We start from the raw sequence: 25409 nt of genomic DNA on the forward strand, positions 1-25409 counted from the left end.
TCATACAAAGCGCAGTCTTCACTGCCATCCATAGCATGACTAATACTACATTTCTGGAAGGCACGTCGCACCATGTCTTCTGGAAGGTCTTCCCATGCATCTTGAACCCACTTTGCTATTAACTCTATGTCAGGCTTCATGAGATTTCCTCCTTTTGTTAGTCGGGCTTGACCAGATGACATCCACTCATGCCACATTCTTCGCACACGGTCTTTAAAAGGCTTATTCAAAGATACATCCAGAGGCTGCAGTACAGATGTAAGCCCACCTGGAATAACAGCTAAAGTAACTTTACTAGATTTTTCCAATTTTTTTTTTATGTCATCCGATAGGTGGGCTCTGAACATACCCCAAACAAGTAACGATGGCTTTTTCTTTAAGGAAGCTCCTGGTCGTCGGTTCCAAATTTCTTCCAGCCATTTATTTGTTCTGTCTTCATCCATCCAGCCTTTAACATGTGCATGCACAGTAATTCTTGGTGGGAAATTGATCTTTTTAGACAAGGTCTTTCTTTTAAAAATAATGACAGAACGCAGCTTAGTTCCATTAGCCAAACCTGATAGAACAACTGTAAAGCGTTTGTTTGTTTTTCATTTCCTGTGGTTTTGAGAAAAAATTTTTTTTCTCCTAAACTTGCCACAGTTCTGTTGCTTGGAAGATCAAAAGTCATGGCAGTTTCATCCAGATTCCCAATATCTGCCAGGTCATAATTATAAATCCTTCTTTGTTTTATAATAAATAACTGCAATGACATAATTTTGTCTTCAAGGTCTTGTGGCAATTTCTGGGAAATCTTTGTTCTTTGTCTCAAACATAGGCCAAACCTATTCATGAAGTGGGTACACCATCTTGACGCAGCAAATTTTTCAAATGCCTGGTGCTTTATATTTGTCATCTTTAGCCATTTGTAGATCACGTATGCAGATTCCCATGCGTGTTATGCAGTAACCATTTTGATGACACTCCATAACCCATTTATGCAATTCACTCTCTAGAGCCCCATAAAAAGACGTTAAACTACGACAAGCTTTTTTAGCTTTTAGAATATGTTCCAAGTCAACCTTCATTTTTCCGCCACTCCCTCACTTGCTTTTTGTCAATACAGAATCCCCTCCTTGCAATACTGTTATTGCTCTCTTCTGCTCTTGACACAACCTTCATTTTGAAACCAGCCTCATATGACCGGCATTTTCGTTTTGATTCAAAAGTATCCATTTCTAATAGGATAAAAAAACAAGACTTTGAAAAAGAACTTTCATGGTAATGTTCCCCCCCCCCCCATGACGTGTTAGCAGGGAGGATGGGGGTGGGGGGAAGTCCGTGTAGGTGGGGGATGCAGGATGTGAATTAACACAGAGACCAGAGGGGAGAGATGGAGCGCAGCCACAGACACATCCTACCAGTTCAGCTGCTGGCATAAGTGATCACTACGGGTGCTTCTGCGAATTGGAGCCGTCCATGTCATAGGACGGCTCTGATTGGTTAGATGTGAGTAAACAAACATTCAAAGCCCTGCAGTGTCAGCGGGGCTTTGAATGTTATACCTCACTGGGGTACCACTGACCCCATTTTTTGTGCTGAAAAACTCAGTTTATTCACGAGTATATATGGTAACTACATTCCCCCAAATATTGGTTATCTTGAGGTTCTAATTTATCAATTTATAAAACTCTCTTGTGAGACTGGTAAGTGACAGGTCTCTGGAACCTACTCAACTTGGGCTAAAATATTACAATTAGGACAAGGGATCTCTAAAGCTGAGTCATACTATCTACCTATGATGAATCTTTGACTTTATAAAGTTAGCATATGCATAATCAATATGAAAAGTCAAATCATAAGAGGTACAAGGTTACTGAGGATTCAGAAGTAATTTAAACATAAAGACACATACAGTCTTATTTCATCTATATAAGTGGTAGCAAACAATGCATATGCTGCTTGCTTTTTTCACTCAATAAACTTATTGCTTATTCCATAATCATCCTCTTAACTGTTGCATTGTATTCTTGTGTGCATGAGTGTACAATTTATTAAATTGAAAGGCATTTTTTGTTATTACAATGTTTCCACAAAGGATCTAGTACACAGTATTTTACATGTGTGTAAATTTACCATCCACCCTGATATAATCCTAAAACATAATACACCAAAAGAGCATATTGACTTTAACTTAATTTTCTTAAAATAACTCACTACAGAAAATTCTTGTTTTTATGGGTTGTTTTCTTCAATTTCCTTCACTGTAAACAATTCTTTACTCTAATTCGCAGGGCAATATAAGGCTTTTTCATCCTAAACTTCTGTGATTAGGGAAACAGTCTCTGATGAACCACAAGAGGGCAACCATCAACCTCGAAGACTGAAGAAACTGTGACTGAGGCTAGAAACTGGTGGAAGAAGAGAGTGGGATCACCACTGCTGTGATAGCTACGGACGAGGAGGTCTCAAGCAGGCTGGCACTTTATTTTTTTTTAATTTTAACCATTTATTAGGGGCTCATACAATTCTTATCACAGTTCATACATATACATACATCAATTGTATAAAGCACATCTGTACAGTCTTTGCCTTAATCATTTTTTTCTCCTCTTTTCTTTTTTTACATTTTATTAGGGACTCATACAACTCTTATCACCATCCACACATATACATACATCAATTGTATAAAGCACATCCATACATTCCCTGCCCCAAACCTTCTCAAGGCATTTGCTCTCCACTTAAGCCCCTTGCATCAGGTCCTCTTTTTCAGGCTGGCACTTTAAATGTTGAGTGAAAAGCTTGGCCTCAGCAAGCTTTGGTCTGGATGAGCGCCCAAAACGCGGCTTTGAAGATGAACTAGTTCAAGGAGCTGCTGTTTCCATCTGTATTTCAACCAAGATCGAAATGGACAACGACAAGTGTACATAACAAATTGGAACCAGGAAGGAGTCTTAGGTATACCAATTCAGTCCAGAGAGCAAGGCCCCATGAAAACAGTGGCTTCTGCGGGGATCGGCAGGGCCAGTTAAATTCAAGGCAGACAAGTAAGCTCATAAGGTTACGGCAACAGGTTTTTTAAGAGCTCTCAGAGAGGTAATCTTGATAGATTTTCTCAAAGGCAACAGGACGGACCCAAGGGCTTATTCTGAAGGAGTTTTAAGAAAATGATAAATTGCACTGCCCAGGAATGGTCAGGAAAGTTCTGCGGAGGAAATTGTTTCCATCACAACAATTGCATGTAATCATTCTTCATGGGCAGCCAGGGCTGACCGACAACCTCATTGGGAAACCTTACCCCATCCACCCCACATCCCTGATCTTACTCTTCAGACTTCTTTTTGTTCCTAAAACTCAAAAGAACACTGTAAAGGGACACAATTTGAGGCCCCCGAGGATGCCAAACTGCCATTTTGACTTAGTTTAATCTGATGATCACAGAACTCATTAAGGAAGGTTAGAGATGGAAATACCACCATCAGAAGTGTATATACCTAGATAGAAGATATGTTGAGAAACTAATATATTCATATTTTGATTTTTTGTTTAATAAAAAAGGATTCTGTGGCCTTAGAGCAATACTTCTGACTTATCCTCATATTTCATAAAATACGATAAAGCATCAAATTTGAAGTGTCTATTTGGAAGAAGTGACCTAGAACATAATTATATGATCTTTGCAAAATCGATCTCAATTTTTCCTAGTACAAGGAAGGGTCTTATGTATAAACACATAGCAAAATAAAGAGGTTTCATATATGAAGAGCATCAATGCTAGCCACCACCTCACCTTCTTTCCTAACAAACCAATCCACTGCCATCTCATTAGTTCTGATTCATAGTGACCCTAATGTATCATGTGCATATTTCCAAATTTGTGACGAAGTTGCTTCTCACAAGGGCAGATCTATAGAGTATGCTCCAGGACGCGAATATATTTAATCATGTTTACCAATTCTTTATAATAATACTGGGGAGATATGATGGATTATATAAATATTTGGAAATACATATCTACTATTTGGGTACACACACAGGTAGCGTAGTGAGTTAGTTACCCATTGGGCTGCTAATTAGAAGTTCAAAGCCACTAATTGAAATTGGAGTAGATAAAGAGGTTGGAATTATCTTGAGTGAGAGTATATTGGGAACACACACACACTTATATCTACTTTTACTGTCATTGAGTTGATTCTGACTCACAGTGACTCTGTAGGACAGTTTCTGAGAATGGGTCTGTGAGACTATCTTAACGGAAGCAGAAAACCTCATCTTTCTCCCTCAGAGTGGTAGGTGGGTTCAAACTGCTCACTTTGTGGTTCGCGGCCCAACTCATAACCCACTACACTACCAGAGCTCCTTCTACTTTTAACTGGGATATACATTTCCCCTCAAGCCACGCTTGTTTCTATATATATACATACATACACATACACACACATACATACATATACACACATATACATATATATACATATCACATATATATGTATATATATAGTTACTTGGCACAACTTCTTGCTGTTTTGCTAAATTCCCATTACAGCTATAATCCCAGTCACACATGTAGCCTGTAATAAATACGTCTATCACAGTTGTATGTACTATACCAAATGAAACCAGTTGTTATCGATTCCAACTCACAACAAGCCTGTAAGGAAAGAGCAGAACTGCCCCCACAACTTCAAAGCAGACTGACACGTCTTTCTCCTTTGGAGTGGCTGGTGGGCTCAAACCTCCCACTCCTCTTGGTTAACAGTTGAGCTAAGTAACCTTGGAGCTGCCATGGCTGTGATGTTCCATATAAATAGAATGTGCTAATTATTCATTTTCATGAGATGAAAAAGGCTATGAGGATCAGTGTTGTTTTTCAGATCAAAAATGCCAATATGGAAAACATCCTTATTTTAGAATCTCTTTTTAAACATTTTCAATTTTGAAAGATACACAAACAAAAAACCCTATTTAAATCCTAATAATTTCATATAAAACAACATTAGAAGTCTACACAGTTTAACTGTTTTGGAAACAATTTACAAGCAAGCACAACCCAGAAGTATTATTGCATTTCTTATTTTCTAATGTGAAAGAAAGTCCAGGTCATCTATAGCTTTGATATGTCCAGCCCCTCTTATTTTCCCTTACTTTGCAAATCTTGGTAATCATTCATCTGGCCACAGTGATTAACTTAACCAGAGGAGGTCTGATTCAACCTGCACCAATCAGATTCTCTCTTGAGAGGTTGACTTTTGAGTAGAAAAGAAGTCGGGGGATGCTGCTATCTTGCAGAGCGTGCATCCTTCAGAGAAAGGCTGCAGTTCTGAATTACTTTCACGTCACCCGGGGCCTGGCAGTCCTACTCTCCCTCACACCTAGTCCTCCCATCTTGCCTTTTCCATTGCTCACAAAGATCCAAACGACTCACCAAACAAAAGCACGGCCACACAGTCTGGACCTATCTTGCTGAGTTCACATCCTGTACCAGTGATAACTGAATATAAAAATGATCACTGCAGGATGGTAACAGCATTTAAGTTACCAAGGGTAATCCTTCCTCTAAAAGACATGGTACCACAGGACACAAGGGTAATATTATTTTGTTGTTTTGCAACTGTCTGCAGTATTTCCACATATATTTTTATCTTTCTAATTTGAGTTTAATCCGAAGACATGTGTTTTGATTTTGATATTTTTTTCATGGCTCCTTGGAATCAGAGCCTGTCAAGTTCAACTCTAGAACAAAAATTTGGATTGGGAAATGTGGGTATGTGTTTCTCATTAAGAAACTCCTTTAGTCTAGGTGAGGCCAAAAAACACACACTTAATAGTCACTAATTTAAAAGGGAAGGAATGGCATTCACTATTCTGTAACAATGATTCCTTATGCTTAACATGGTGTGCCACTAGGTTTTTCCCTTCCCAGAATCACTACCCTCCTCCTTCTCTACTTAATGTGTTCCTGTTGGGATCAAGATGAAGGCAGTGTAGCACCATGAACTTGAAACAACGACATCTCTTCTCCAGCAGGAGTCAGGGGCCAACAACTTTACACCCACACCCATAAGGCATGTTTTGGGGCACTTCAATGTTTTAGTCCTCCTCTATAACAGTCTGTCTTTCCTATGACCTTCTGGTTCTGAAAACATGAACACTGTACTGTGATCACTGAGCTCAAAATGAGATCAATCAAGAAGTCAAGAGTGTCTTGTCCCAGAATCTCCAAGTTTCCTAACAACCAACAAGTAATGTTCATTACTAAGTTGCTTTCTCCATAAAGGCTGTAAAGTCTGCATCTTCTTTACCAGATGAAGTCTCTCTAATCACCAAAACGAAAGCACTGTCAATCCACAGCAATAACAGAATCATGTAACTGAAATGAACACGATTCCAAAGAAGAGCGGGTGAGGTTACTACCTGTAAGTTGATCAAATTGAACTATTCAGCGGTAACCAGATACACAAGCTAGGAAGAGAAAACACACACAGGGTATCTGAATTCCTTTTTAGTAAAGACATCCAAATGCCCAGCTCCGTTATCTTCTCAAGGCTTAAAAAATGCAAGCTTTACCTTACATTATTGTGATTACTTTCCGATCTCATACACATGTAAATGCCACACAAATGATGAAAACCTCAGGCATCTTTATTTTATATTTTAAATTGCCTTAGTATAGCGACTCGGAAATGGGTGTTTTGTTACCTTATAGGATTTTAACTCCTAATTGAGAAGCTTTACATTCTAGGTACTAAATGCTAATAGACACACTTACTAGAGTCACCGCCATGAAGAGGAAATGTACAACCCAAAAGAAAAATGAATAAACTATTGATTCACCATTAGTTATTAAATTCCATTTTTAAATTTTCCTTTAAAACACCCTGAAATTTAATGCAGTTTCAAAATCAAAGAAAGCTTTCTGCCATTAATAAAACCCTACCTTTATAAGAATTATAAACAACTTGATATATAGATTAAAAATCCTGTTTTTAAAATTCTCATGGGTCTCCTATTTTCTAAGTAGAATTGTATTATAATGAATTAAAGTACATGTAATTAAAAGTGCTTCCGTGTCAAGAAACTGTAGTCAGAGTAGCCTTGGGAATTCCCTCTCTTCTTCCCATTGCTTCCCAGCAGCGGGGAATACAATATGCTTTTTCCTATTTAAGTCATCAATCTTCACGTATTAGGTACCTTTTTCATAGCGATAGAAGGTAAAAATCTTATAATCCCCAAAATTATATAGTTAAATTTATATCCAGTTTAAATACTAAGATATTAAGTCAATATCAATGTACAGCTTCATTCCAGATTTTTTTATAGGCAACAGTTTTTCGGAGAGACACTTAAAACAACACTGAGATGGTCTCATATCACTTAAACAATCATGTGTCAAAAGTAGAGAGGATGCTCACGGAAGGAGTTGGAGGACATTATGCTGAATGAAGTCAGCCAAACACAAAAGGTCAAGTACAATATGAGTCCACTGAGGTATATCCAAATAGCAGAATGGGCATAAGGGGAAACGCACACAACACACAATCGCCAGGCTGAGAACCAGATACTCTGACATGAGCCAAACCAATGATGACAAACAGATTCATATGTCATCAAAAACTGTGCTGAAAGGCATTCCCCCCACCCACCACCAATATGCCTTTAAGGCCCTGAGAGGGGTGGGAAAGTAAAAAGAGGCAAGGGGGTGGGGGTGCCAGGGCACAAACCCACCCAAGAGGAGGGGATTATTTATATGTCCACAGGAAACAGAGCAAGGTAGACTTTATTCCAGTGTGCCCATCCTAGGGTAATGTTCTTGCCTGGAACAGCTCACTCCCAGAGATGACTGCAGGGCTGGCCTCTCCCTAGATAGCAGCACTACAGAGGACATCCCAGAAGACACAGTTCAGGGAGAGTGGCCTGCCTGAATGGCCCATTTGGAGGCAAACCAATAGGGGAGTGCAACAGACCAGTGATACCCCATCCGAACTGGTTAGGGGTCACACACAGGAGATCCACACCGAAAGTCTAAAGTGTGGGGGAATCCAGCCCCCACAACTAATCACAGGTTCAGTAAGCACAATTGTACGGTCAAACTATATCTATATATATTATAATAAAGTCATGGAGAAATAGGAGAGAGTAACATAACGGAGTCAGACACATTTCATGGTAGCATGCTCACCTCCGCTCCTCTTGGTGGTCCACGTGGAGATGGGAGACAGGAGGGCAAGAGAGAGAGGCAGGAGAGAGATTTATTGCTAACCAAGGCTTATATATCTTTGACGGCGTGCATGCCACCTAATTGTAGGTAAAGACATACATCACAGGAAGGGGTTGTACAGTAGGTAATACAGGCAATAGGAGGGGGATATACAATGGGCATAAGCGTAACTGGAAGGGGATGAGCTAGGGATGTACACATAATAGGAAGGGGATGGACTAGAGGTGTATATGTGACAAGAAGGGCAGACCCTAGATTCCTGATGGCAGCCTAACTTTGGTCACCCTTGAATGGGCTTGACCTCCCAGGGTTTTCCTACAGGGAAACAATCTACTACTATCCTTATCGGAAGGGAGTGGGCTCTTGTATGAGCCCCCAGTAAAATGGTTTAAAAAAAGAAGAGGAGTGGGCTCTACTTAGGGTAGGACAGACTATACAGCCTGATTGCTCTAGATGATCAATAGTCATTAGGGAGAATAACCTCTGACCTACTTTCATTAACCTTGAAGTATATAGTCATTTGCCATGTTTAGCAAGCAGATATTTGGGGAAGACAACTTGGGAGAAATCTGATTCCTACACTAAAGGTTTAAGGGAGGAAGTGGAGGGCAATAGACTGCTCCATTCCTGACTGCAGGTATAACAATGAGGGCTTTTAGGATGTCTGCCTTTCGGACATGAATGCTGAAGAACAAACGGGTATATGGATCTCTGAAAGAAAAGGGAACTGGAATGGTGGATTATAACATGTCTTTCTCTCAATGGAGATATTCATCTGCTCTGTGTCAGGATTCCTGATAGACTTGTGACTTGTATGTTCTTTTTTGTGTTCATCTATATAAAATAGGCAGGATAGGCAATCCCATGCAGACAGCAATAAGACCAACAATTCCTGGGGGTATGGGAAGGGTTGGAGGCAGGGGTATGAAACCGTGAGCCAATAAAGATGGGTACAGGGGAATAAAAAGGGGTGCTAAAATGGATGGCAAGGAAAATGTTGCTTTTCTGGTTATGTCTGATTAATAGAATTGTATCTGACAGGAATTACTGAGAGGTGAACGATGGGTAAACATGATAGTGGAGGAGAAAAGAAAAAATAAAAAGAGGAAAGAAGCCAAAAGAAAAAACATATATCTATATGTGCATATATTTATGTATGTAAACATATACAGGATCATTATTTAAATGTAGGTATATTTGTTTATATATGTATATAAATGCAAATTCAACAAAGAAGCAGATGGACTTTGGGCCTCTACTTAAATCTTTCCTCAGTACAAGAACGGTTTGTTCCAATAATGTGACATTGTATGATACCTTCCTGACATGATTGCTGAAGACAAGATGGGTGCATAAGCAAATGTGGTGAAGATAATGGTGCCCACCTATTAAAGGATAATCTTAAAGGCTTGTAGTCAACCCAAGCTGCCACCTAGCAGGGAAGCAGCAAAGCCCACAAGGAAGAAGCACACCAGCCTGCGTGATCATGAGGTGTCAAAAGGAAAAAGTATCAGAAGTTCAAAACCAAGCAACCAAATCAATGTGAAGGTATGTGGAGGTAGTGGAGACCCAAAACCCACCTGCAAATTAATTGAACAGGCCCTCTCAGAAGGGCCCCATAGAAGGGTGCAGTATAGCACTGATGAACCACACAACTATCTTCTAGTTCTTTAATATTTCCTCCCCTTACTATTATGGTTTTTATTTCTTTTACCTCATTAATCATGCTAGACTTGTGTATGTTGATTCATATAACTAAGATTATTTAATATATGAAAGCCAAGACAGAGACGCTTTCAGAAACAGTAACAGGAGTAATGGTTCCCTGACGGAACAGGAAGCGAGGGGGGAGAAAAGGGGAAAGGGAGAGCAGCTGACAGCACTGATGGCTGTATAACCCCATTTGAGGGGAGAGAACAACAGAATTGTACATAAATGGAAATATTGGATGGCGTAAGATGCAGTAAAAATGAAATTAAAATAAAGGTTCCTGGAGGGGAAGAGGGAATAAAAGTCCAAGAAGGTGGCTTGAAACTGACTATAGTAGAAATTGTACAATACTGCTTGATATGATTTAACTATGGATTGTTATTATATCTGTAAGAGTTCCCAATAAAATGATTTTTAATCAAAAAATAAATAAATCTTCATTGGCTACCAAACAGGGGGGGGGGTGTTCATGAGGGTGGGAGGATGGGAGAGGGAGGGGAAAAATGAGAAGCTGACACCAAGGGCTCAAGTAAAGAGAAAATGTTTTGAAAAGGATGATGGCAACATACCTACAAATGTGCTTGACACAATGGATGTTATGGATTGATAGAAGAGCTGTATGAGCCCCCAAATAAAATGGTTTATTGAAAACTTTTTTAAAAGTAGAGATGCTAGTGTTTCATATATTCTAATAAAGCAGAATTAAGTAGCGAATAATCTATGACATCTTCATAGGCCACACTTTAAGATCTACCAACCACAGCAGAGAAAACAATTTACTAGAACTACATGGCAGCATTCAACTGAAACATACTAAGGAGAAATAAGAGAATAAAAAGAGCAGTTATCTATTTCTGCACACATATAAGAAGACTTTAACAAAAATAACCAGCTTTCCAACAAAATGATACAATGTAAAAAAGTAGTTAAAAGACTAAATATCAAAAGGCAGAGACTAAATACCAATTATTAATTCAAGGAATACTGGAAATTCTGCCCAATTCAGGTCAACAAACAAGATTCTCTAGATGTTAAAATAATTTACAGTAAGAGGTTAATTGATTTTCTAAAAATTTCTTGGGGTGGTCCAGCCATGCTAGAAACATTTGTAGGGCTTTACATCATGCTAGGTGCTATGAAAGAAAAACTAGGAGAAATCCCACTTTTTCAGTAAATTTATTTTCTAGTTGGGAAAGCATAATAATCAAAGAAAGTAAAATTTAACTACATATGGTAGCATAGTATATTACACATTGGACTACTAACTGCAAGGTCAGCAGTTTGAACTCACCAGCCACTCCTTGGCAAAAAGATGATGCTGTATACTCCTATAGAGATTTACAGCCTCGAAACCTTAAAGAGGCAGCTCTACTCTGCCCTAAAGAGTCATTACAATGGCATTGAGTGAATGCCCTTGGAAAATACCATAAACAATATAAAATATAGTCATGACAAGGTTATCAAGGGATTACCAACAAAAAAATCCCCTGGACCAGATGGCTTCACTAGAGAATTCTACCAAGCATTTAGGGAAGAACTAACACCAATCCTACACAAACTCTTCCAGAACACAGAAAAAGATGGCAAACTCCCGAACTCCTTCTATGAAGCTAGTATAACTCTGATACCAAAACCAGGCAAGGATCCCATAAGAATCGAGAACTACAGACCAATATCCCTAATGAACATCGATGCAAAAATCCTTAACAAAATACTAGCCAACAGAATACAAAAGTACATAAAATAACTCACCATGACCAAGTGGAATTCATTCATACCAGGGATGCAGGGATGGTTCAACATAGAAAGACCATTAGTATTATTCGTCACATTGACATGAAAAACTATAAGAACCACATGATAACATCGATAGATGTGGAAAAAGCATTCGACAACATCCAATACCAATTCCTGTTTAAGACACTTGAGAAGACAGGAATGGAAGGAAAATTCCTCAAGACAATACAAGTTATATATGAAAAGCAACAGCCAACGTTGAAGTCAATGGAGAAAAGACTAATACAATCCCACTGAAAAAGGGGATCAGACAAGGATGCCCCTCGTCCCCATTCTTATTTAATATCGTGGTGGAGGTTTTAGCTAACAGCATAAGGCAAAAAAGAGACATCAAAGGTATTCTTCTGGGGAAGGAAGAGGTGAAACTATTGTTATTTCCAGATGATATGATTTTTGTATATGGAAAATCCCAAAAATTCCACAAGGGGAGTACTGGAAGCAATAGAGGAGTTTGGCAGAGTGGCAGGATACAAGATCAATAAACAGAAGTCCATCGGACTGTTATACATATCGGGTAAGGCCACAGAAGAGGAGATCAAAAAGGTGGTAGCCTTCACAATAGCCAAATACAAACAGAAATGTCTAGGGATACACCTGACTAAAAGAACAAAAGAGCTATACGGGGAAAGCTACAAGAAACCGAGAGCGACCTCAACAAATGGAAGAATATTCCATCCTCGTGGATTCGAAGACTCAATATAGTCAAGATGTCAGTTCTGCCAACGGCACTATATAAGTTTAATGCAATCCTGATGCAATTGCCTTCATCTTTCTTGAAAGAAATGAAAAAAACTGATTACCAACTTCATATGGAGAGGGAAAAAGCCCAGAATTAGCAGGGAACTCCTCAAGAAGGACACAGTGGAAGGGCTTACTTTACCTGACTTGAACACATACTACTGTACAGCCAAAGACAAATGGGTACATAAGCAAATGTGGTGAAGAAAGCTGATGGTGCCCGGCTATCAAAAGGTATAGTGTCTGGGGTCTTAAAGCCTTGAAGGTGAACAAGTGGCCATCTAGCTCAGAAGCAACAAAGCCCACATGAAAAAAAGCACACCAGTCTGTGCGATCACGAGGTGTCGAAGGAATCAGGTATAAGGCATCATCAGAACAAAAAAAAACTTACCATAGTGAATGAAGGGGGAAGTGCAGAGTGGAGACCCAAAGTCCATTTGTCGGCCACTGGAGATCCCCTTGCAGAGGGGTCTGGGGTAGGAGACGAGCCAGTCAAGGTGCAATGTAGCACCGATGAAAAATACAACTTTCCTCTAGTTCCTAAATGCTCCCCCTCCACCCCCCACTAGCATGATCCCAATTCTACCTTGCAAGACTGGCTAGACCAGAGGATGTACACAGGTACAGATAGGAACTGGAAACACAGGGAATCCAGGACAGATGATACCTTCAGGACTAGCAGTGTGAGTGGCAATACTGGGAGGGTAGAGGGAGAGTGGGTTGGAAAGAGGGAACCGATTACAAGGATCTACATGTGACCTCCTCCCTGGGGGGCGGACAACAGAAAAGTGGGTGAAGGGAGACGTCAGACAGTGTAAGATATGACAAAATAATAATTTATAAATTATGAAGGGCTCATGAGGGAGGGAAAAGTGGGGAGGGAGGGGGAAAAAATGAGGACCTGATGCCAAGGGCTTAAGTGGAGAGTGATGACGGCAATGAATGTACAGATGTGCTTTACACAATTGATGTGTGTATGGATTGTGATAAGAGTTGTATGAGCCCCTAATAAAACAATTAAATATATATATATATAGTCACAATAGTCAGAAAATAGAAAAATAGCAATTGTCTATAAACCTGGAAGAATGGTTTCCCATTAAATGTTAATTTCTTACCATCTTCAAAAATATGGGAAACAGGCTGGCAATGTTTTTAAGCATCCAAAATCAAGGCATTAAATATTACTGATGCTATTTCTTTTGAATTTGTATTCACTCTTCCTATTTTAAGGAGACAAGATGTTTGTTGTATGGTTTGTCTTCTATTCTCCTTTATCACTTACTAGTAGTCTCCCTTTTGACAACCACAGTTTCAGAGTCTTCACTGGATACCCGAATCTAGAAAGAACTTAGTAAGGTTTTTTCACTGATTTTATTTTTATGGTAACATGTTTCTACAGCAAATTAGATGGGACTTCAAAGCTTATGGAAATTAAAAGACAATGGAATTTTCTCACAAATGTCTTGAAGCCCTGAGCATTTTCCCTTTATAATTAATTTTAATTAATATTTCTTTTAAAATTTAGTATTTCTTCTTTATGTTGACTTTAAAACCTGCCAAAACCACAAAGTAATATTGTTCTAACCATTCCAGATTATAGGCAATTTCATGTCTCATTATAATCAAGACCACCAAGCTATCTTTCTCTAAGAACAATAAAGCCCTGAAGATCTGGTAAAACCGCCAATAACTAACATCTTTACACTTTCTTCTCAATAAAATAAAGGAAGCACCACTCAGACAGTGCTTGTTGCTGCAACACTCAATAAGTTTCAGTGGAGCTTCTAGCTAAGTGGGGCTCAGAAGAAAGGTCTGGAGATCTACTAGAAAAGAAATCAGCCAATGAAAATCCTATGGATCACAAGGTTCTGATCCCATTTGTGTTCTGGTTCCTATGAGTTTAGGTCAAACGAGTAGCCAACATACAGTTAACAACACCCTTCTCTAATCTTTCAGGGAGAACTAATTGCTCCTCTGCCCATCTAGGAGCACATACAGAGTAATTCCCCTTGTTTATGAAGATCCGGGGGATGACTTGCCCTTTAATGTTACATAAATCCACCCTCACTATGTATGAAACAGCTGAATCAACCCCTATTCCAACACATTCACCACTATCATCATCACATGTTGCACGTGGAGCTTCTAAGTCTTACTGAAGATTAAATAAGAACTATATGCAACTGTTTCGAATTATCTATGATACTTAGTCACTCTCAGGAACAGATTTTGCTTGTTTAGCCCAGGGACTGCCTGAACCCATCCCCATGCTGGCTCCACTAAACTAAGTGCCTTGTAGATACAAGTCCTATCTTTTCAATTCCAGGGTTAAATGGTCCCTTTGTAGAGATACTCAATCAACTTTGTTGTTAACTTTGTCTCAAATTGGTCCTATATATAATTCTACTTTGCTTAAAACACTTATTTAAAAATGAAGTGTCAGCAGTGGCTGTCCTTTAATGCAGTCCTTTACACTTATTTATGGATCTAGAGTACCTAAGCAAGTTAGAAATAACTGCCCAGTAATTTAGACTCTGAAAGATGTATGGCTTAAGTGCTATATTGATGAATATACCATTAATTTTGCTTCTATTCTTTCCAGAATGGCATTTTACATATTAAAAATATATAGTTACTTTTTTAAAAAACACACTATTTTAGACAAGAAAGTTTATGAAACTCCTTATTTAATGATGATTTCATTGTTATACTACTTTTGGATAAATAATACTGGATAAAGTTAGAGCTCATGGCATGAATTCTGGGGGGGGGGGGAAACTAAATTCTAACAAAGAACAAATTTCCAACAGCACACAAAGCTTGAAATATCACACTAGGCCACCGAGTTTATAATATCTGCCTAATATTGGCTTCTCCTAGTTCTGTAAACAAACATTAGGAACTTAAAACACATACCCTGTTTATTCTTATGTGCCAGGAGAACTTCATCAGGTAAATGTTAGCTTACTAGTATCAACTAAAGGTGAACGATAAAAGATGCATGCTTCAATCTATTACATACAGTTCACTAACAGGACTAACGACCGGAGTCCTGGTGTAGTGGTTATGGGTAGGGCTGCTAACTGCAAGGTCAAGTGTTTGAAACACCAGCTGCTCTGCAGGACAAAGACAAGGCTTTCTGCTCCTGTAGAGTGACAGTCCCAGAAACCCACAGGGGCAGGTCCACCCTGTTCCAAAGGGTCACCCTGGGGTGGAAGCAACTCGATGGCAGTGAGTTTGGGGACAAGACTAACTACAATCACAGTAATGATGGCTCTTAAAAAGCATGGGGGGAGGGGTGTTAAAATAGGGAAGGCAATAAGGAAAAATGTACAGATGGAGATAGCTGACCGAACAAGTGTGCAAAATGGCCTCTCCACTGTCTACAGCTAACATTTCCTTAAAAGCCCAAATCGGCTCTTTCTGAATCGCTTATCTAGGTTCTCAAAGGGCATCGGGTCACAATGGTTCATGACCTCCAGGATAACGGTCATATGATACATTAATGTCTTCTCCAATTTTCACACTACTGCTAACATTCTTCAAAGGGATATTAAAATTAGGGACCATTCAGAACCTACTTACAGCCCATAATGTAGTTCAACCTGATCATTACTATTTCCAGGTAAAGGGAGTGTCAGGAAATATAGGAGTCAAGCAGGCCTCAGCCTCTCTCCCCTTTTACCTAAGATAATCCCATCCTTCTTCCCCACAGCATGGCCATATTCGATTTTAGGATAAATGGAAGGTGGAAACCAGGCTTTGGGAACAGCCCCTGAAAGTAGTGTGGACGCAGGAATGCAATGGCCATACCGTTAAGAGTGCTACTAAGTGTGTTGTTTGGAGGGTAGAAGCTGTAAGGGAAGAAGGTGGTGGTAAGGAGAATAGGAGATTGATGCAAGCGCTATCCTAGCCAAGTAATGGGTGTCAAGGGAAGGTGGATGTGTTTGCAGAAAACAGGGCAAATCAAGGGAATTGTTTCCATTTAGCTTTTCATGTAACAGGTGTCACTGTGGGTTTGGGGCTGCTAACTGAAGCTGTGTAAGCCTCAGGGAAAAGGTGAGATTGTCTACTCCTGTGAAGATCTCCAGTCTGGGAAATCCTATATAAGGTCATTAAGTGTCAGAATTGACTCCATGGTAATGTTTTGTTTTGTTTTCTAAATGGAACTGAAATATCCTTGTTTCTGGATACTTAGATGGTACTCAAGTTTAAGTAGAAAGTGAGCCTACTAACTTGCTAAAACATCCTCACTTTATACAGTACATTCAAGAACAAGAAATATTCTCGCAATCTAATGAGACAGCAGTCACTCTCAGATGTTACATGTTGCTTTGGAAGTGGGATTGCTCAAACGCTGAAACTGGGGACAACTGTTTGAGAACTTTTACAAAGGCCTCTATGCTCCTTTAAAAGCAAAGAACAAATAAGAGGAAAGCGTACACAGAAAACCACGTGTCTCCCAGTAGGAAGCACATAACCACTGTATTTCCCTAAAGTTCACTTTCAATGTTACCCCAACACCGTGTATTTCTAAACAGCTGATTTGATATCCATGTTACTTGCCTTACTTACTCTTTTAACTGGGCAAGGGTTTCTTCCGCTTGGACCAACAAATAATCTCTCCTTAATGGATGGGGTAACCGGTGAAAAATGAACAAGCAACACCGAGGCCCTTAAAGTAGCCCAAAGGCCAACTGTGGGTTTTGATGTCAACAAACCGGTCAGGAGGAAGTCAATCTCTGCGAGCTCAGGGCCTGCAGGTGAGGGAGTGGTGGGTCCGGATTTCGGTGCGTTTGAGAACACTCCAATCCCACTTGGCTGCCTGGTGTGAGGGGGTGCCCCCGCGGTACTAAATCGCCACCCATAGTCAAGTGAAGGCCTCCGGCGGTGGCTTCCTAAACCGACCAGAAACCAATCACACACTGCCCAATCCATGGGGCTGAACACCGTCCTGAGACCTAAAACTGCAACTCCAGGGCTTCCCTCGCCCTCCCCATCAACTCGCGTTTTCCTCTAGAGCTGCTCCCACCCACCCCCACCCCCTACCCCGCCACCCCAATCCTCAGCCAAGACTCTAGGGCAGGGGCCCCTGACCTCCCGCCAATTCTTCACGTCGCCGCCTCTTGCATCAAAAGAGCCTCAAGGTGACACCTTATTTTGGCCGGTAGATTAGGGTTCTGGGCCCCAGTTCCCAGCCACTAGAGCCGGGCACCCCGAATCTCGGGCCCGGTTTCCCGTCGCCTCACCTGGCAGCGGCAAACGATGTCCGCGTCCTGCGACAGCAGATCCACCACCTTCCCTTTGCCTTCGTCGCCCCACTGCGCGCCGAGCACCACCGTCACCCGGTTTCCTCCGGGCCGCGCCCTGGGGCGACCACAATCGCCGTTGGGCATGGATGCTGCTGCCGGGCTGGTCTCGGCGAACGCCATGGCTCCGGTGACGCCAAGAGGGCCCGAAGGAGAAGCTGAGGAAGAGTGAACGAACTGCACTGCTCTGCGGCCACAAGCCACATGCGGAGGAAGAAGGATCTAGAGGCCGGCCCCGCCCCCGCCCGGGCCGCCACCCGCGCCGCCACCCGCCAACCAGGCCCCGCCCCGCCGCTGCCGTCCTAATGAGGGACCATGACTGCCCCGCGCAGGCCGGCCTCGGCAGCACCGCCCGCGGCGAGGCCTTGGTGGCAGCAGTTGCCGCCACCTGGGACCCGAGGCCACGCCCCTTCCGCGGTCTGGCCCGCCACTCTAGAGAGAACCGGTGAGCAGGCAGGGAAATGGGGCGGGGCTTCCAGCGCGCCACACACCCTCCCGAAGGCCCCGCCCACCAGCCTACCCGCCCTTCCGCTTTCCCCCGGGGCGCCGGGGGCGAGCGGAACTACTGCTCCCGGCATGCAACGCTCTGCGCCGCGCGACGTACTCCGCTACCTCGGTGTCCGCCATCCTCAGGCTTCCATCTCTGAAAGCGTCCGTTTTTAATAAAGGAAATCATTTGTTTCTATTAAAAGAAGGAGTTAGCGCGCACAAAACACAAAGGAAGAATTTCCAAATGCAAATAGGTATAATTAGAAAGGAGACGTCTAGAAGTGAAAGTAGAGATGGAGATAGAGATCACAAAGAAACTGGAGGAAAGCAGTGAGGTAGAAAACAATTCGACTTGAAAATCTTGAGAGTAACAGGTGCCCTACCGTCTCCCGTTTTACACCCTAACAGAAATTTAGGTTGAGTGACTTGCTGATGGCATATAGTATATATTAGATACTTTAAAGCACTCTTAATGTCCATAACCAAATGAGGACTGTGATATGTACACTCTTTACATTACATGATTCTGCAGTGTAAAAGATGAGGTTAACTTTGCTTTAGTGAGGCCTGTATTAGTACTAGACAATCCAGAATGCATGTCCATACGATATATATTCTCTTCTTAGTGTTTCAGTTGCAGCTGGATTCAAATATACATTGTCCAATATTTTACAGTTAACACAATATTTTTAGGTAACTGATAAAAGTTGCTTAAGGGAAACAAAATGGAAATGAAATCTGTTATATGTAGTACCTCAAATCGTGTGTACACTCACCTTTATTCAATAGAACCTGTAGCACATTTTAAAAGGAGACCTGGTGGCTCTGAGGGTAAGCATTGAGCTGCCACCACAAGATTGCTGGTTCAAACCTACTAACAACTCCTAGGGAGAAAGCAGAGGCAGTCTGCCCCTGTAAAGATACACAGTCTCAGATCCAAAAGAGTTGTTAGGGTCCTTACAAGCTGGAATTCATTTGATGGCAGTGAGTTTGGGTTTTATTTTATAGTTTATCTCAAATGATTCCTGGTGATGCAGTAATTAACCACTGCATTGCTAACCAAAAGGCTAGTGGTTCAAACACACCAACCAGCCTCTGTAGGAGAAAGATGTAGCAGCGTGCTGTTGTAAAGATTTACAGTCTTGGAAAGGCTGTGGAGCAGTTCAAATCTGGGCCTTGTGTCACTCAACTTGGAATTGACTATGGCAATGTATATAACACAATTTAGCTTATTATTGTGAAAAAATGGTTTATTAGGTGAATCCACATTGAGAAGCTACTGCAATCTAGGAGTGTGCTGGGCACTGATTAGCATAAAGTTGAAAAAGTACATAATTGCAGCACTCAGGGAGTCACATATTTGAGCTGAAGATAAGTGTGTGAGTCTGGGTCCATTTGAGAAACCACTCCACGGAAACTCATATGTATGAGAGAGTTTGACATAAAGGGTAAGTGCACATCAAGAAAATATCCCAACCCAGTGATGCCGGAGCCCACAAGTCCAACATTAACCCATATGTCCAACACCAATCTACAAAGTCCTCTTCCATCCCACAAAACACACACTATGATGCCAACTGCAGGAGGAAAGCCGAGTCAATGAATTTGTAAGCATCTCAGCACTGGCAGGGCTCTCCACACGGCTGCTCCAGCGCCCAGGGCTGCATTGCGGTAGGTCCATGCAGCTTCTCCTTGGGATGTCTTGCAGGAGGTGAGCCTTGCCAGCTGAAGCAGGGAACTGGCTAAGGCAGCTGCACCCTGCTCCGACCACCACAGAGCAAGAAACCCTAGAACTAGAAAGGCGAGGCTCACCAAGCCATTTATCCCTCTGCCCTTCAATCAACCCCACATGTGTTTATCGGCCAGGTTGGTACAATAAACTAACTACCTCAATAAGTAAACGGAGAGTACAGATGTGCTTTACACAATTGATGTATGTATGGCTTGTGATAAGAGTTGTATGAGCCCCTAATAAAATGTTTTTTAAAAAAGTAATTCACCACTTAAACAAAATAAAGAAGTCATGATTATAACAAAAAGGAAGTAAACTGAGAAATTACAATATTATGTAATAACTTTGATGTTTTACTTGGCTTTACCATAAGATTATAAACACTTTGTTAGCAAGGATACTGTCATAGTTCTTTGTACTAGAGTGCACAAGTTAATGTTGAGGCTTTAGTAGGTGCTCAATAAACATACATTACTGCTCAAGTAAACAATGTGTCCTTATTACTATCTACCCCTTAGGCAAGTGTATTTTTGTTACTGCAGTGGTTACACACTTGTAGTCACAACAAAGCTTTGGTTCAAAGATACACTAAAGTGTCACCTTCATTAAGTCAACTAGAATTTTTTTTTTTGTAGTACGCTTGCTATTTCACTGCAGAAAAGGTAGGAGCCTCTGGGTGGAATGCAAACCGCTATAGATACTGGTTGCTAACTGAAAGGTTGGGAGTTCAGTATACACAGGGGCACCTTGACCTTGGCCAGCTCCCTCTGAAAACCAGCTGTTAAAAACCCAGTGGCGCCTAGTTCTCTTCATACACACACTCAGGGGTCGGCATGAGTGAGACAGACTCCACAGCAAGGGGTTTGTTTTTTAACCGGCAGTGCTTCAAGCCTGTTTGCATCCTCACAGTCCAGGGAGCCGAGTGCCTGCCCACACGCAGGTTCACACATCCTTTGTCTGGATGGAAAACATCCTCAGACGCTTCCCATCCAAGCGTCTGCACTCCAGGGCGCGCGGCTGGTCTGGGAACGGTGCAGGCAGTTGGCCAAGGCTCAGCCGACGCCATGGAGGCCAGGGGAGCGGCGCTGCTGCTTTTGTGTCTCAGCTGCAGATGCTCTGCTGTGTGGAGGTAGAGAGGGCGTCCCACACCCCTGGGTTGGGGGGTGTCTCCCCAGCGTCCCCCGGGGCTGATTGGCAGTGAGCACCCCACGTGTCCAGGAGCACTTTGGGAGGCCACAGCAGAAGGACACCCAGTTTCACCCGCTTGGTCATGGCACCAACTCGCCTTCCGGTTCACCGATACCAGCACCAGCGACCTATCCCTTACTTCCACCTAGTTTCCAATGGATTCAGATAGCGAGTGAAGGCCGGGTGGAGGTTTTGATTTAAAATAAAAAATAAAACTCAACGCCATCGAGTCAATACTGACTCAAAATGATCCTATCGGACAGAGCAGAACTACCCCTGAGGGTCTCCAACAGGAATTTCTTTTTATGGGAGTGGAAATCTTCATCTTTCTCACGTGGCGCGTCTGGTGGTTTCGAATTGCTGTTCTTGAGGTGAGCAGCTCAATCAGGACTGTCAAACTCACCTTACCAAACACACTGCAATCTAATCCGTTCCAACTCATAGCAAACCTGTAGAATGGAGCAGAAGCACCTGTGGGCTTCATGGTTCTGTTTCCTGCATACAAACAGGTCTTACGATCTTCATGTCACTGACCTGAGGACAGTTGAGCCGCTTTGAGTTCTTAAATTTGTCTTATTTTCTCTTGTCAGAGCAGGAGAGGCAGAAATGAGAACTGAAAACCAGGGATAGGGTGGGGAGCTGGAAAGGGCGACACTAAAAGTAAATGTCATAAAAGTAGTTGGTAATTCCTATCAGGTAGTTGAAGCTGAATGACTTGTGAGGCAGTGTATTTTTAAAATGTAAATTAGTATGCAAATATCAGGAAATGTCTTTACAAGGTGAGTTGTTAGGGAGAATGAGAGTAAACTTCTGAGAGATCCTTAAGGCAAATTCAATATTCTGTAACCTCACGATCGGACAAAAGAAAAGAAGAGGAAACAGCTGCTATTTAGTGGGCTCTGATTCATGGTGTGGCACAGTGGTTTCAAGGTCAACAATTCAAAACCACCTGCTCTTCTGGGGGTGGGGGGATATGAGGCTTTCTACTCCCATAAAGAGTTACAGTCATGGAAACTCACAGGGGGGCGGGGTTCTACCCTGCCCTGGGTCACCATGAGAAGGCATCCACTCAATTGCAGTGAGTCTGGTTTTTGGTTTGACACTTAGCTTCCCTACATGGGGTTTTATATTACTAGTGACAAAATGATGTGGGGCCACATCTGACATCCTCCAAGTCCCAATGGGAATTGCCACAAAGTAGAGGCCAGACATGCCTCTACCTTCAATCCTTCTTAACCCTACTCTGACAATAACTGTCCCTTCCATGGCACTCTATTTCTGAAGGTGGTGATGATTGTACAATTCTTCTTGTTGCAAATGAACTATTGAATTGTATGATATGTGAATTATATGCCAATAAAACTGTTGGGAGGGGAAAAGGAGTCTGTAGATGGAGAATAGGTTGAGAAATAATAGCTTCACATTTTGATATTTTTTTGTTTAATAAGGGTTTCTGTGATTTTGTACCAATACTTTTTACTTACGCTCATATTCACAACAACCTGCTGAGTCTGAGTTTGTACAACAAAAATCTAATGTGATTTGACTTTTTGGTATCAAACTTTAGAACCATGGGTAGGTAAGGACATCCCAGTTAATTGGCCTAGTAACACACTAAATGTCTCTGCTCTATCTCCAATTCAATGTACCGTGTGTTTGGTCTTAGAAGCTTAGCAAGCAATCACCCAAGGCCCAATAACTGGTCCTTATTCACTTGGAGCAACAGAAGAAGGAGAGTGAGGAACAGCAGGAGGATATGGATGCTAGAATTTGTGCAAAGACTTAGAAAACCAAAAGGAAGAATACATTCAGCATACTTAAATTGAAGGAATTCAAAAAATTCAGGCCTTGAGTTGAAACATTGAAAGATTCTATGAACAACGTATTAACGACGCAGAAGTTATCAAAGGAAGATGGAAAGAATACACAGAATCACTGTACCGAAAAGAACTGATTGACTTTACACCAGTTCAGGAAATAACATATGAGCAAGAACCAATGGTATTAAAGGAAGAAGTTTAAGCGGCATTGATTCTACAGTCTTCTTTATTCAACAACCAACTTTCACATGCATATTAAGGCAATTGAGGAACCCCTTAGGTCTCAAAATAATATCCTTGATTTTTTCAGTAAACCAAAGAAGTCTTGTGCTGCAAGATTTAACCAACAATGCATCTTTTGAGCTCTTGATTGCTGCTTCCAGTAGCTTTGATTGTGGATCCCGGTGAGACAAAGTCCTTGACAACTTCAACCTTTTCTCCATTTATCATGCTACTGATTAGTCCATTTGTGAGGATTTGGGTCATTTTACGTTGAGTTGTAATCTGTACTGAAGGCTGCAATCTTACATCTTCATCATCAAATTCTTCAAGTCCTCACGTTCAGCAAGCAAAATTGTGTTATATGCATATTTCCGCTTGTTAATAAGCCTTCCTCCAATCCCGATGTCACATTTTCCTTCACATGAGTCAGCTTCTCAGATGATTTTCCCAATATAAAGATTACATCAATAGGGTGAGAGGATCCAACTTTTTCATGATTTCCCCCCCAAGTCCAGATAGTTTTATTGTGAAGTCCTACCAAACCCTCAAGGAATAACTATTTTTAACTTATATAAGTTGTTTTGGAAAATAGAAAAAAGGCCTATCTCTCTAGGCATCCTAGTGGTATAGTACTAGGCTTATATTCTGGGCTTCTAACTGCATGATCAGCAGTGTGCACCTTTGGAGAAAGATGAGGCTAACTCTGTACAGCTTACAGCCTCAGAAACCCGAGGGAATAGCTCTCCCTGTCCTAGTGTGTTGCTCTCAGTCAGAAGTGAGTCCATGGCAGTTGGCTTGGTAAAGAATCTACACATCTAGCTTGATGAGGCCCAGGTGTCCTTATTAAAAAATTACATAAGGACAATACATAGATACAATAAGTCAGTTTCACGTATTAACATTGATTGAAATAAGGTACTGTGGACTGCTAAAAGGACAAACCGACCTGACTTGCCTAAATGCTCCTCAGAGTCACGATGATGAGACTGCATCTCACAAACTTTGGACATGTCTTCCAGAGAGACTTAGAAGGACATCATGCTTGGCCTCATAGCAGGGCAGTGAAACAGAGGAAGGCCCTCAAGCGTAGGAAAAATTGTGAGGATTGTGCAGGTCTGGGCAATTTTTGTCCTGGTGAGCACAAGTTCCATATGGTTTGGAACTCAACGGCACCTAATAACAACAATATAGAGGCTTTGCTATGAAAATAAAGAAACGGAATAGTACCATTGTGGAGCATTTTATAAAAGATTACTTATAAGAATTCTGAGTGAAGGGAGAAATTCAGAACAGAATCTTAAATTATCATGGGCTCCAGATTTCCTGGAGGATAAAGGGTGAGTGAACTGCTGAAATTGCTGGCATGTGTGTTAGTCTGGGTAGACTTAGAGAAACAAATTTATAGAGACTCGTGTGAATAAGAAAGAGGTTCATGGTTACAGGTATCTACATATAACCTCCTCCCTGGGGTATGGACAACAGAAAATTGGGTGAATGGAGACGTTGGACAGTATAAGATATGAAAAAATAACAATTTATAAATTATCAAGGGTTCATGAGGGAGGGGCAGGGGGGAAGGAAGGGGAAAAATGAGGAACTGATGCCAGGGGCTTAAGTGGAAAGCAAATGTTTTGAGAATGATGAGGGCAATGAATGTACAGATGTGCTTTACACATTGATGTATATATGGATTGTGATAAGAGTTGTATGAACCCCCAATAAAATGATTAAAAAATAAAATTTAATTTAAAAAAGAAAGAGGTTTATAAACAAGAGCAATTGAATATTGAGAAAACAATCCAGCCCAGATCAAGTCCATAAGTCTAATATTAGCCCATATGTCTGATACCAATCTATAAAGTCCTCTTCAGACTCACAAAATACATGCAATGACACCGAGTGCAGGATGATCACAGGCCAGTGGGTGGAAACTCTTGTGAATCCAGTGGCAGTGGAAGCATCTCAGCACTAGCAGGGTCTACACATGGCTTCTCTGGCTCCAGAGGTCTGGTTGCATCAGCATACGTCCATGCAGCTTCTTCAGCTCCCAGGGCATAACATTATGTGCCCTGTCAGTAGAGCATCGCCTCAGGGAGTGAGGAGAGAAAAAGAGAGGGAGAAACTGTCTCCACCTCCAAGGAGGAAAAAAAATCTAGGAGTTCCCAGAATTCTCAGGAGAAGGCCATGCCCACACAGAGGCC

General features: G+C 41.5%; 1 protein-coding gene across 1 annotated transcript in view; it reads right to left on the reverse strand.

The window, feature by feature from the left end:
• ADSS2 (adenylosuccinate synthase 2) overlaps positions 1–17999 on the reverse strand; it is a 53533-nt gene extending 35534 nt beyond the window's left edge. The window contains exon 1 of the mRNA XM_075531250.1: positions 17698–17999. Coding sequence (XP_075387365.1) covers positions 17698–17880 — 183 coding nt within the window. The 5' untranslated portion in view covers positions 17881–17999. The remainder of the gene's footprint in view (positions 1–17697) is intronic.
• Between the last annotated feature and the right edge of the window lie 7410 nt (positions 18000–25409).

The sequence above is a fragment of the Tenrec ecaudatus genome, chromosome 1, assembly GCF_050624435.1.
Source record: "Tenrec ecaudatus isolate mTenEca1 chromosome 1, mTenEca1.hap1, whole genome shotgun sequence".
Taxonomy (NCBI): Eukaryota; Metazoa; Chordata; class Mammalia; order Afrosoricida; family Tenrecidae; genus Tenrec; species Tenrec ecaudatus.